The sequence below is a fragment of the Athene noctua genome, chromosome 11 (genome assembly GCF_965140245.1).
Source record: "Athene noctua chromosome 11, bAthNoc1.hap1.1, whole genome shotgun sequence".
Lineage (NCBI taxonomy): Eukaryota > Metazoa > Chordata > Aves > Strigiformes > Strigidae > Athene > Athene noctua.
Window position 1 is genome coordinate 10987203 of NC_134047.1, and position 13683 is coordinate 11000885.

At 39.0% G+C, this 13683-nt stretch overlaps 1 protein-coding gene across 4 annotated transcripts in view; it reads left to right on the forward strand.

Annotated features, from left to right (window-relative positions):
* ATRX (ATRX chromatin remodeler) overlaps window positions 1–13683 on the forward strand; it is an 89186-nt gene that overhangs the window by 24651 nt on the left and 50852 nt on the right. For 3 of the 4 annotated variants that reach the window (XM_074915433.1, XM_074915434.1, XM_074915437.1), the window contains 3 exons: window positions 49–116; window positions 3842–6765; window positions 10003–10081. In XM_074915433.1, the coding sequence (XP_074771534.1) occupies window positions 49–116; window positions 3842–6765; window positions 10003–10081 (3071 nt within the window). The remainder of the gene's footprint in view (window positions 1–48; window positions 117–3841; window positions 6766–10002; window positions 10082–13683) is intronic. The other variant, XM_074915435.1, reaches the window with a different exon arrangement.

Genomic DNA, 13683 nt, shown 5'->3' on the forward strand with positions numbered 1-13683 from the left:
AGTCCAGTTGAGATTTAATAAAAAATGCTTTGTCCTATCTCTTTAAAGACTTGCTACAAGTACTACATGAGCGATGACATTAGCCGTGATTCAGATGGAATGGATGAACAGTGTAGGTAAGTGTACAAAAACTGAAAGAACACCCACAGCTCTTTGGTTTGTGTTTTTTTTTCTGTCAATAATGAAATTATTGACAGATAAAGACCAGTACATAAGAGCTTAATCAACAGTTGTTTCTCACTAAGAAATGCTCAACCCTAGGGTTTTTATAAATATTTGATTGTGATTTTAGTAATTAACAGGAAAACATTCTATAAAGGCATCCAGTAGCAAACACTTGTAAGACATCACATTTGTTCTGGGAGAACCCTCTTTACTAGCAACTGGGAAAAAAGCCCACACCTTCAAAAAAATCCCAAGCATGTTTCACATTGTTCTCACCAACAGGGAGGGGCTGGTGGGGAGTGTGAAGCTCAAGGGCAGCTTTGGCTGCACTGACTGTGACATGGTGGAGTTCATGATCCTTACGGCAGTGAGGAGGATGCACAGCAAGCTCACTGCCCTGGACTTCAGGATAGCAGAATTTGGCCTCTCCTCTTCAGGGATCTGCCTGGTGGAGCAGCATGGGATACAGCCCTGGAGGGAAGAGGGGCCCAAGAAAGCTTGTTAATATTCAAGGATCACTTCTGCCAAGCTCAGGAGCAATGCAGCCCAAGGAAGTCAGGCAAAAATGCCAGGAGACCTGCATGGATCAACAAGAAGCAACTGGACAAGCTTAAAAACAAAAAGGAAATTTACAGAAAGTGGAAGCAAGGATAGATAGCTTAGGAGGGATACAGAGAAACTAACCAAGTAGCCAGGGATTGGTTTAGGAAGGCCAAAACCCTGATAAAACTGAATCTGGCTAGGGATGTCAAGGGCAATACAAAAAGCTTTTACAGGTACGTCATTGATAAAAGGAAGACTAGGGAAAACGTGGGCCCTCTCCAAAAGGAAATGGGGGACTTAGTTACCAGGGATATGGAGAAGGCTGAGGTACTCAACGACTTTTTTGCCTCAGTCTTCACCTGCAAGGGCTCTAGCCTGTAAAATACATTAGGGTACATAGAGAATAAGGAGATGATTGGTGACAGCCAACATGGCTTTACTAAGGGCAAATTATGCCTGGTGAATTTGGTGGCCTTCTACAACAGGGTTACAGCATTGATGGATAAGGGAAGAGCATCTGATATTGTCTACCTGGGCTTGTGCAAAGCATTTCACACTGTCCCGCATGACATCCTTGTCTCTACATTGGAGACACGTGGATTTGACAGATGGACCATTCAGTGGATGAGGAATTGGCTGGATGGTCACGCTCAGAGCTGAGGTCAATGGCTTGATGTTCAAGTGGGGAGCAGTGATGAGTGCTGTTCCTCAGGGATCAGTCTGGAGACTGGTGCTGTTTAGCATCATTTTTGGTGACACGGACAGTGGGATCAAGGCACCCTCAGCAGGTTCACCGACTACATCAAACTGTGTGGTGCGGTCACACGCTGGAGGGAAGGGATGTGCTGTCCAGAGGGACCTGGACAGGCTGGAGAGGTGGGACCGTGCAAACCTCATGAAATTCAACAAGCCCAAGGGCAAGGTCCTGCACAGGGGTCGGGGCAATCCCAAGCACAAATCCAGGCTGGGCAAGGAGTGGATGGAGAGCAGCCCTGAGGAGAAGGACTTGGGGGTATTGGTGGATGGAAACCTGACTGTGAGCCAGCAATGTGCGCTCACAGCCCAGAAAGCCAACCGTGTCCTGGGCTGCATCCAGAGCAGTGTGGGCAGCAGGGCGAGGGAGGGGATTCTCCCCCTCTGCTCTGCTCTTGTGAGACCCCACCTGCAGTGCTGTGTCCAGCTCTGGGGCCCCCAACATCAGAAGGACATGGACCTGCTCGAGTGGGTCCCGAGAAGGCCACGAAGATGATCAGGGGCTGGAGCACCTCCCCTGTGAGGACAGGCTGAGAGAGTTGGGGGTGTTCAGCTGGAGAAGAGAAGGCTCCAGGGAGACCTTAGAGTGGCCTCCCAGTGCTTAAAGGGGCTACAGGAAAGGTGGGGAGGGACTCTATCAGGGGGTGTAGGGATAGGACAAGGGGTAACAGTTTTAAACTGACAGAGGGCAGATTTAGTTTAGATGTAAGGAAGAAATTCTTCCTTGTGAGGGTGGTGAGGCCCTGGCACAGGTTGCCCAGAGAAGCTGTGGCTGCCCCCTCCCTGGCAGGGTTTAAGGCCAGGTTGGACGGGGCTTGGAGCAACCTGGGCTAGTGGAAGGTGTCCCTGCTCGCGGCAGGGGGTGTGGAACTGGATGATATTTAAGGTTCCTTCCAACCCAAACTTTTTTTTGGTTCTCTTGACTTTTAAATAAAGAGCGTGACACCATACAAATACTTTAAAGGTGGGGATAGAATCTGACATTCTAAACCTTGTGAGCCACAGAAACTTACTTTTACAGATGAGTTTCCCACTTTTGAAATACTGAAGTACTTCTCTGTCCTTACACCAAATACATAAATGTGTCACACAGAATCATCTAGGTTGGAAAGGACCCTGGAGATCATCTAGTCCAACCGTTTGCCTAGCACAGTTCCTGCCTACAGCATATCCTTAAGCTCTGAATCGACCCTACTCTTGAACACCTCCAGGGATGGGGACTCCACCACCTCCCTGGGCAGCCCATTCCAACGCCTAACAACCCGTTCTGTAAAGAAATGCTTCCTGATATCTAGTTGAACTTTCCCTGGTGCAACTTGAGGCCATTCCCTCTTGTCCTGTCGCTTTCTACTAGGCTAAAGAGGCTCAAACCCAGCTCTCTGCAGCTTCCTTTCAGGTGGTTGTAGAGGGTGATAAGGTCTCCTCTCAGCCTCCTCTAGACTAAACAATCCCAGTTCCCTCAGCTGCTCCTCATAGGACATGTGTCCCTGCACCAGCTCTGTTGCCCTTCTCTGGACACGCTCGAATCATTCAATGTCCTTCTTGTACTGAGGGGCCCAAAACTGAACACAGTCATTGAGGTGCGGCCTCACCAGTGCTGAGCACAGGGGTCAGATCCCTTCCCTGTCCCTGCTGGCCACACTATTGCTGACACAAGCCAGGATGCCATTGGCCTTCTTGGCCCCCTGGGCACACTGCTGGCTCCTGTTCAGCTGGCTGTCAGTCAACACCTCTAAGTTCCTCTCTGACTGGCAGCTCTCCAGCCGCTCCTCCCCAAGCCTGTAGCGCTACTGGGGGTTGTTGTGTCCTTACATCAATACATAAATCCAGTCAAAACTGCAGTCTGTGATGCCTGTGAGCTTACTTGTCAGCTACTTTTCAGGTCTTCATCAAAGCCTATGCAATCTATGCACAGGTCAAAAATCATGTGTATTTTTTTCATATATGCCTGCAGTAGTAATATACCACTTAAAGCTAGAAAGTCTTAAGCTATTATGCTGTAACAAATATTTTTTTTTAAATTCTCACAAGAAACATCCAAAAGAAAATTTAATTTTTCTCATTTAAAATTGGTGCTGAAATTGTGTTTAGATCTTACTGACCATTTCAGCTTTGAGCTATTAATCTAATACCTTAATTTTCTGACTTTTTAATTTGACTTTCTAATTCTCAATTGAGTGCTTTTCAGTCACGTTTTTAATAATGTTATTAAGTAAGTTAATGGGTATCTGTTTATCGCCTGAATTTTTAAAACGTAAAGTCTGTATCAAATAGTGAAAAATAATGTAATGAATATAATAGTGAAAAATAGTGAAATGTCTCAAATTTGTCACCTTGTTGACATGGAGATAAGACTCATATTTATTATGTTTCATTTCAGGTGGTGTGCTGAAGGTGGAAATTTGATTTGCTGTGACTTCTGCCATAACGCCTTCTGTAAAAAGTGCATTTTGCGCAACCTGGGTCGAAAGGAGCTATCGACTATACTGGATGAAAATAACCAGTGGCACTGCTATATTTGTCATCCAGAGCCTTTGTTGGACTTGGTCACTGCATGTGACAGTGTCTTCGAAAATTTAGAACAGTTACTGCAACAAAACAAAAAAAAGATCAGAGTTGAAAGTGAAAAAAGTAAAGTATATGATCATACAGTCAAGTTTTCTCCAAAGAGAAACAATTCAAACTGCAATGGTGAGGAAAAAAAACTACATCGTTCATATTCAGGTTCACTAACATATTCTTATAAAGCACTTATGGTGCCAAAAGACTTGCTTAAGAAAACAAAAAAGCTGGTTGAAACTACAGCAAGTCTGAATTCTAGCTTTGTAAGCTTTTTGAAAAAAGCTGCAGAAAATGTAAAAAGCCCAGCTCTGCAACTTTCTCAACTAAAAGCTTTTAAATCTGTGTTGAATGACCTGAAAAAAGCTCATCTGGCATTAGAAGAAGGCCTGAACCTGGAGATGCAAGCTTTGAGTGTTAAAATCAAAGACAAAAATACCAAAGAGAAAAAACCTGATGTTAGATCAGAGAAAAATGAGGTGAATAAAGATGAAGGAAAGGAACATGTGGCATTGAAAGAGGATGATGCTGTAAAGACACACAAAAAAGTTGTATCAGAACAGCCTGGCAGTGAGCCCATGGATCAAAGTGTTCCAACAGTGGAACAAACAGAAAACAAGCGTACTTCTGGTGAAGAGAAAAGGTCTGGCAGAAGTGAAGAACCGCAGTATGAACCTAATAGTACAGAGGCTTTAGACATGGATATAGTGTCCGTTCCTTCATCTGTTCCTGAAGATATTTTTGAGACTCTAGAATCTGCTATGGAGGTTCAGATTACATCAGATGAACAAGACAATGGAAATACAGGAACAGATCATGAGACTTTAAATTCAAATGTGAAAATGAACACTCCTATGAAAGATAGTAAAGGTGGTACTAAGTTAAAAACATCTGCTAAAGGATCAAAAGAATTGGTTGTAAAATTGACTCCTGTTTCCCTTTCAGAGTCTACAGTTAAAGCTGAAGATCAAAACAGCAATCTAGAAAAGGCAAGTAAGGATGTTGATGGAATACCTAGAGCAGAAAACTGTGATTCTGTAAAACAGAATCATCATGGTGGCAGTGAACCTTCCACAGAGAATGAAACTGTCTCACTTGTAGAGGAATCTGATCTCAGGAGATCACCACGTGTGAAGACCACACCTCTGAGGCGCCAAACAGACATCAGTCCTTTAACATCAAATTCAGAAGAAGATAGCAATGACACATGTAATGAAAAAAGTAAGAGAAAATCATCAAAACAACCAAGGAGGAAAAATGACAAAAGAAATTCTTCTGACAGCACTGTTGATGGTCCTAGCCCTAATAAACTTTCTAAATCAAAAAAGCCATATGTATTGGATCACAGCTCAGATTCTGATGAGATGCCAGCTGTTCTTAAAGAAGTAGCTATGATGAGTCACAGTTCTTCAGATATTGATAGCAATAGTGAAGCACCAACAAATGATCAGAAGACTTTAAATTTTCTAAAGGATCAACCAGTAAAGGATGAAAATGGAAAACGAAAAAGAAAAAGTTCCAGTTCTGGTTCAGATTTAGATGCTAAAAGAGGCAAATCAGCTAAAAATTCCACTTCTGCTAAAAAGAAACGACAAAACTATTCAGATTCTTCAAACTATGATTCTGAGTTAGAAAAAGAAATAAAAATTTTGAGTAAAATTGAGTCTGCAAAAAAAGCTAAGAAAAAATACTCACGAAAAGAAGATAGTTATGATTCCTCTGAAGAAGAGCAGAGGAAAAATATAAGTAGCAAGAGAAAGACAAATTTGAAGAAACAGAGAGAGAAATCTTCTGAAGATGATGATGCTGAAAAGTGTTCCCCAGAGAATGAGATTAATCCTTCTAAAGAGAAAAAAATAGGTAAGGGGTCAGCTGTTAAGGAAAGGATAAACAGAGACTTAAAAGAAAAAAGTGTAAAGGGAAAGCATGATGAGTCTTCTGATGTTGAGAAGTCTTTACTGGAGAAGGAGGAGAGTTGTCCTAAAGGTGTAAAGCAAACTGCAAGTAAGAAGAGCAAGGATCTGAAAAAGAAAAAGCCACAGGAAGATTCTTCTTCAGAGAGTACTGAGAAATCTGCAAAGAAAGACCACAATTTGGATTTATCAAAAGACAGGGTCAAGATTAAAAAAGGATCAGAAAGCAAAGTGAAGAAATCTGAAAAACTGAAAAAGAAAAGTTATAAAAAAGAACAAGATGATTCCTCTTCTGATGTTGAAAAGTCATCTCCAGAGAAAGGAAGTTGCAATTCTTCTGAAAACGACAAAACTAAAAATGAACCAGTGTTTAAAGAAAAGAAAAGGAGGAATTTGAGGGAGAGACTATCTAAAAGAGTACAGATTGATTTATCCTCTGATGCTGAAAAATCTCCCCTAAAAGAGGAGAGTTCTTCTGAAGACACTGTGCAGAGTAAAAAACAAACCGAAACTAAAGAAAAGAAAAAAGTAAGTCACAAAAAGAAAATTTCCAAGAAGGAACAGAATGACTCATTGTCCTCTTCTGATGAGGAATCTTACGAAGATAGTAAGAAAAAGATTAAGAGAGGGTCAATGAAAGAAAATAAAAAGAGTAACTTAAAAAAGAAAGTGTCAAAAAAGAAGGTGGTTGTCACTTCCTCTTCCTCATCTGATAAGGAAGAAAATGATGAACAGAATTCAACAGGTGATGGAAGCAGTGATGAGCAGAAAATTATGCCAGTGACTGAAAACTTAATGCTGTCTGCTGGTACAGGATTTTGTCAGTCATCAGGTGTGCAAATGTTCATCTGCATGTATTATTACTATATTAATAGAGGAAGTTTGTAAGATTCGGGTAATGTTTAATCATCTAGAAGTGAAAATATTCATAAGTAGGTAATTACACATTTAGACGTTTGCAGACAGGTTTTTTGATACTGATTTGGAAGCACCCATTTCAGTTTGTGCAGGGAAATGGATGTCACTGTAAATGGCAAGGTTTGAGAAGCTATAGTCAGTAATTCCCACAGATATTTCCTTGCAGCACAGCTTTCAGAAGCCTGTTCTTTGGTTGCCCAGGTACTATTTAGCAAAAGATGGTTTTAAGCAGTAGGTATCTGATGAACTCAAATTTGTCAGCTCATGGTTGTGTACTAGAAACGACTCTGAAGACTTGTGGCATTGTAGTAGACATTTTAAAAATCAACTAGATGGTTTTTATGCCTCACAAGACCCATGTAGCCTTAGAGCAGCTGGTGTCAGTGTGCTGGTTTTGGCTGTGGTTGAGTTAATTTTCTTCACAGTAGCTGGCATGGGGCTGTAGTTTGGATTGGTGCTGAACAGTGTTGATAGCACAGGGATGTTGCAGGTACTGCTGGGCAGTGCTTACACAGAGCCAGGGCCTTTTCTGCTCCTCGCCCCACCAGCGAGGAGGCTGGGGGGGCACAAGGAGCTGGGAGGGGGCACAGCCGGGACAGCTGAGCCCAACTGACCAAAGGCACATCTCAACCGTATGACATCTGCTGAGCATGACTTTACTGTAACTGTTGGCTCAGATACAGCAGTTTGTGACTCTGCAACTAAACAAAAATTAGTAAAATATGTTTATTAAGGTAGCAGAAGGGCCATAGTTGCATTTTTTTGGAAAAGCCGTTGTGGGCAGACACTAAATGCAAAATTAGTTGATGGTTATTTGTAGTTTCTTAAAACAAACCACTACCACAAACAAAACACCCAGATTTCATATTAAACATAATGTTCGTCCTTTTTCACATCAACTTGGTGCTGAGCCACTTCTTCCCTAAATTTTCCTGCAGTTTAATTTCTCAAGAGTTGTTAATCCTTGCACATGCAAAGGTTGCTTTTCACAGGTGCTGTGCTTCTTTGGATTTAGAGCCCTGTTAAGAAAGTGAAGTTTGATTCATGATGTTTTGCATCATTGTAAAGTAACAGTTGGAAAATGGGTTTCTTGTTTTCTGTATTATACAGCCCTGTAATGTTTGTTTTTCAAGGTCCCCTGATAAAGTAAGTTTAGTTGCATCTCTGTGCATGTAATATTAGGACTTAGGGCTTTTCCTTAATGGCTGCCAAAACAATGTTTTCCCTAGTGATGCCACTGCTGGGGGAGATGGCAAATAATTAATGGTTTGCATAGTAATGAACTAGCGTCTTGCATGTGGTAGTGGCCATGGCTGCTACAACACTCGCTATAGATAGACAGTTAATGGTACTTGGTGACAGTAATCCCTATGCAACAGTTCTTGCCATCACTGGACCATTAAAGAAAAATACTTCAAAAATAAAATTGCTCATGTAGAGTGTATGTTCACAGACTTGGTATTGAAATGGCTCAGGCGGAAAAAGTTGGTTTTAATAAATCAGAAGGTGTCTGAGGCAGTGAGGGTGATTTTTTTATTTGCAAGTCACAAGTGGAAAGATGGGATAATTATTGGATGGGAGAGATGGATAACAGTCTACAAATTGGAAATATGAGATGGTGATGTGGGATGATTGACAATAGAGTTAGAGAGAAGTGGATTGATATAGCCTGGAGGGAGGATGCTAAAAATGGAGAGTCTTAATTGCAGTCTTCTAATCACCTAATGCGTATTTCTAGAGAAGGCTGAGATGGATGCATGACAAATGGATGAGAGGCCATGGGTACAAGTTTTGGCAAGGGAAACTCTTGATTAAACTCCTTACATTAAGGACGGTCGAAGCCTGAAAGTGATTGATTGCCCTGTCAAATTTTGGAATCCCTGTCGCTGAAAATACTCAAACCTTGGCTGGTCTGAGAAAACTGAGTTTGCCTTATGAGGAGGAAAACTTGACCTAGCTCTTCAGTTTGCTTTTGGCTTAATAGGTGAATAAATAAAGGAGTCTCTTCTGTGTCTGAAGAGGCTATGTAGGTTGATCATTGAATGAGACTTTAAATCTGATACAACCAACAGGATAGTTCTAGCTACCTAAGTCTAAGATTGAGGGACTTTTCTGTGATCACTGCTTGCCCGGTCCTGTCAGACATCTGGCTAGTGTTAATTCCAGGACAAGTGTATGTTAGAACAATTTGGAGCAAGCCTCTTGCAGCCTAGTTTTAGTCCACTCCCCACATGTAGAAAAGAAACAGTACAACTGATAAATGAGGAGATCCCAGTTCATTAGGATTTTGAGATCTCTTTTTCCTAAACTTAATTTTACTAACTAGCAGATTTGACTGATTTACATGAGAGTCAGAAGAATGAGAGAAAAGGAAGGGAAAAGGGTTGGAAGCGTACTAGAAATAATCTGAATTCCAGTTCAACCAGGAGAGTGCAGAGGAGCTTAAAGGCAGGTATCATACTGTGTTATTCTTTATTATGTCCCCCATGCTGCGTTTGATGTGCTTTCCATGTAGTGCAGCTGATATTTGCTGTAAGGATAGCACATATAGTTTTCAAAACTTAAGTCTAAACACATACACAGCAAGTGTACATGCACTGTATTTGATACTCTGAAAGCAAAAGTACACAAGGTTTATTGTTCTCAAGTACTTCTTAATGGCAGCAGGATGGCTTATAAGTTTAGTAAGTGATTCTGTAATATATTTGTTTGGGCCTTCTTTTCAGGTTACACAAATTCAGTAGTGGAGCTTCTGACATGGAGAGCTAGTAACTTCTTGGGAAACTTAATTTCTGAATCCTAGGTGGAGCATTCAATCTCTGTATGCTTTGGTTTAAAAACCCAGATTTCCCAGTATATAGTAGGGAAAGAATTGCAAGTTGTATGCAATAGCAAGGATAGTGTCGATGAAAGTGCTGCTTGAAAACTAGATCCTTTTATTAATGAAAATATTTTTATATGTCAAGATAGGTAACTGGCTTTTTTATTTGCTAGTAGAACAAGCTATTTTTATATGGGATTCTTGATGAAGACAATAGTTCATGTGCTGTGTTGTTTACTGCTGATTTTACATGTACTAAGTTTCATGTTTTCTGTTTGTTTGGGGTGTTGTGTTTTTTTTTTTTTTTTTTGTTTCCCCTTCCTCCCCCAGGAGATGAGGGAGAGACTAAATCAAGGGCTGTTCCAATGGAGGAGGAGGAAGATGATGATGATGACGATCCTGAGAATAGGTATGATACCATCCATAAGGACTTAAAAAAGATTATAACACACCCTAGGCGTGGGCGCAAACCGGCGCAACGGAAGAGCAAGCAGGTTGTAAAAACCACGACTGCCTGCCTTGTAAAGACTCGCTCACGGGCCGCCCGCAAGTTTGAACAAGGGGCCAGAAAACAGAGGCCAAAATCCAGAATTGCAAAGAGTATTTAGAAGTGTTAGCTAACACACCTTGCATAGGGTGTGTTATAAATGCGCTGCAGCACTGTTCATTTTATGTTCCTGTTGAATGTGTGAGGTTTGTGACAATTATTTTATTCAGGCAGGTAAAAACCTACTTCTGATAAATGTGAATTTCAGCTAGTTACATGAATAGAAAGTAAAAATTTGCCTCTGTGCAACATGCAGTGCTAAAATATTTTCAGATTGAACTTGGTTATTACTGTTAAATAATTTGCTTTTTTAATTGAAACACCTTTTCTCAATAAAGAGAAAACACAGATGTGGAGAAAACAATATTAGATATTTTCAGCTGTTAATTAAATGAAATTTAATCCATTAAATAGTACCTTAAGTGACTAATGTGATAGTTAAGGCCCCAATTCTACAAGCACTGTGCATAGGTTCAACTGGTATCAAAGAGACTAATTAATGGATTTTAAGTCTTTGCATAGATATTTTCAGAATTATATGTATTGTTTCAGTTTCAAGTTCAATAAAAAATGAATCTATGTAAGAAATAGTTAATTAAGATTTCTTATTTTACCAGTACTGCTGTAGTTATGAAAATTAGCTTGGCTAGAAAATGTAAAAGCTTTGTTTCCTAATGAGTGAATGCACAACATGAAGTATTGCTCAATTACAAGCCAGTTTCTTTTTGAAAGTTATTTTAATTAGACTAAAGAGTTGTTCAGTTTTTTTACACAGTATTTCAGAAACTGATTTTTTTTTTTTTTTGCCATATAGCATGTATGGGACCAGCTTCATAGCTTTGCAGTTGTTGATGGAGTCTTTTTCTGCTTCTGAGCCTAACTAGTTTAGAATATGGTGTCTTTATTTCACAGAGTTGTATGTTTTGATCTGTGGCTGAAGTAAATTTTAAAAACACTGCTTTATATCCTTTATGGACCTCAGTTTGGCATCAAAATGCTGCTGATGTAGTTCTTTCTTGTTTTCAGTCATCAAATTTAATCAAATAACTGTAGGGACTTGACAGCCCAGGGTCATAAGCAGAACACATAAACACTGGTAATATGAGATTTTTTTTTTTTAAATGATGCTTTAATTCCAGTCCTGTTTTGATCCACCACCCCACCCCCCCTTCTTTTTTTCTTTTTTGTTTGTTTTTTAAGTGTTTCTGGTTGATAACTAAGTGAATACGCTTTTGTCAAAGTTCAGTGTTAACCATACAAATGTTACTGACAGATCTTAATTATTAGTTTAAGAGCTGTATTGGGAAATTAGTTGACCCAATTGATAACAAACAAATCAATAATATGAATTTGGGGTTTAAAAATCAGTTTCTGTACTTTGTTTTTAAGCTGAATCTTTGTTGAAATTTTTATTTAGGGAATATTTTCAATATATATATTTATGAGATGGGGGAAGTATTTTGTCAATAAACAGTTTTGTCAACCTTCAGACATGTTAAGTGGTAACTGCAGTCTACTTTTACGTTCATCATGCTTTTGTACTTGGCACCAAAATCAGTTATACAAAATGTAAAAAGAAGGAACAAGTTTCAAGAAGTTAAAAGCTTGTTCTTCTATTTACTCAACACAAAGTGTTTAAATAGTTTACCTACTATTCAGATAAGTTGCCTATTTTCTTCCAGGCCAAAGATGGTACATAGTACCTACTGGGTATTTGTAGTGTGGGAACTCTCATGTTTGCAAGTCTAGTTTAGATGTTCTGTTATTTGCATACCTCTGGATGTGCATGACATGAATATTAATAGTCCTGAAATCATCTTTGCCAAAATGCAATACCAAGTGGGTCATAATATGACATACAGCGCTGTATGCTTTCATCTTATGTTGTGTAATTATCTATTATTGGTCCTTCTGATCTTTTAAATGGCACTGTTTAATATGTTTGCGGTAGTTTTGTTTATTAAGAAGTTAATAGTGTATTTAATGCAGAATGCCTTTAAGTATTTGATGGTTGCAATAAATTTTTGTAAAACGTTTTTCTTGTCCAAGCATTTAATTTAATACAACTCTGACAGCTTGAAAATACAAAGACAGTACAGTATTTAGAACAAGGTGTTTGGCAGTTTTCATTATTTTTTTAAACATCTATGACATTTCATCAAAATATTCATCTCCTAAAATATATTTTAAATGGTTCTAAATTTTTTAGTAATGTACCAAAGGCCCATTATAAATCAGTAGTGCTCTACGTGAAAGAATGGTGGCTTTTATTAGCCACATAAAAATATCATTCCCTCTCCACTCCCCAAAGGTTTGTTTTGGGCAACCTTACTTCTACATATAATTAGTAGGTATTTATGAACACTACGTGTGAGTTGATACAATCAAATTGGTAAAAATACATCATGATAATTACCTAATATTTAAAATTAAGATTTCTAAAAAGAAAAATTATTTTTACAGGTACCATTGTTTCACCGAGATTTTTGTCAGTTTGTAAGGGAGTCCATCATATTGGCATGCTAAAATTATGAACAAGAATGGTGCAAATTATCATGTGGATTTAACTCCACATTATGAGAGGCTGCACCTACTATTCCTTTTTTCCTGAAATGTCTGAAGGATAATTTAAAGTAGTCCTATACTGTGACTAAGCAATCCCTGGGTAACTTCCAGTTTGCCTATCTCTTTTAAAAAAAGTTTTCTTTTAGCATAAGTTTAAAAATACATAGTAATCAGTTCATTATTTATAAATGTATATTGTTGGTGTCATTCTTACAAAAGTGAAATATATTTAAATCCTGATTTATATAAGATGATACATACATACTGTTATTTTATTCTAGAGTTGTTTTTATGTGTCCTGGTTGAGATTACAGTCCCATTCTGTAAGGCACTGTATAAATACGTGTTGAGGAACTGTCCTTTATTCCTTTATACAAACTTCACGGTATGTTTAGGTAAGATGGAGTGGGGCTAGGCAACAATACATGCATGAGGTCACAGCAGATCAGTGGCAGAAATGAACAAGATGCAGGGTGGGGTTTTTTCCTTTTTTTTTTTTTTTTTTTTTTTTTTAAAAACTACCTGAAGTCCTGTGGAGGAGGTCATAAAGCTCTCTGTGCTTCTTAATTAAATTTGTTTATAGTGTTCAAATGTTACATCTGGTTGGCCAAGAATATCTTCTGTGTCCTTGACCCAAGTAAATATTATGATATCTATTAATTTTCATGGGTTTCTCTGGAAGAATGTGAGCAGGGGAGTTTTTACACTATCATAACTTGCTTTTCTTGGTCCTTACAGTTTGATTTTAATGCAAATATTAAAATGTTAAAGCTAGCATATGAAGCTTCTTAGCTTAGAAACCTGGTCACTTTAAATGGGTTTATATCTTTAAACAGAAATATGTTACATTATCCTGAGCCACATGCAATTTAATTTAAAACCGGTTTCAAGAGTCCAGT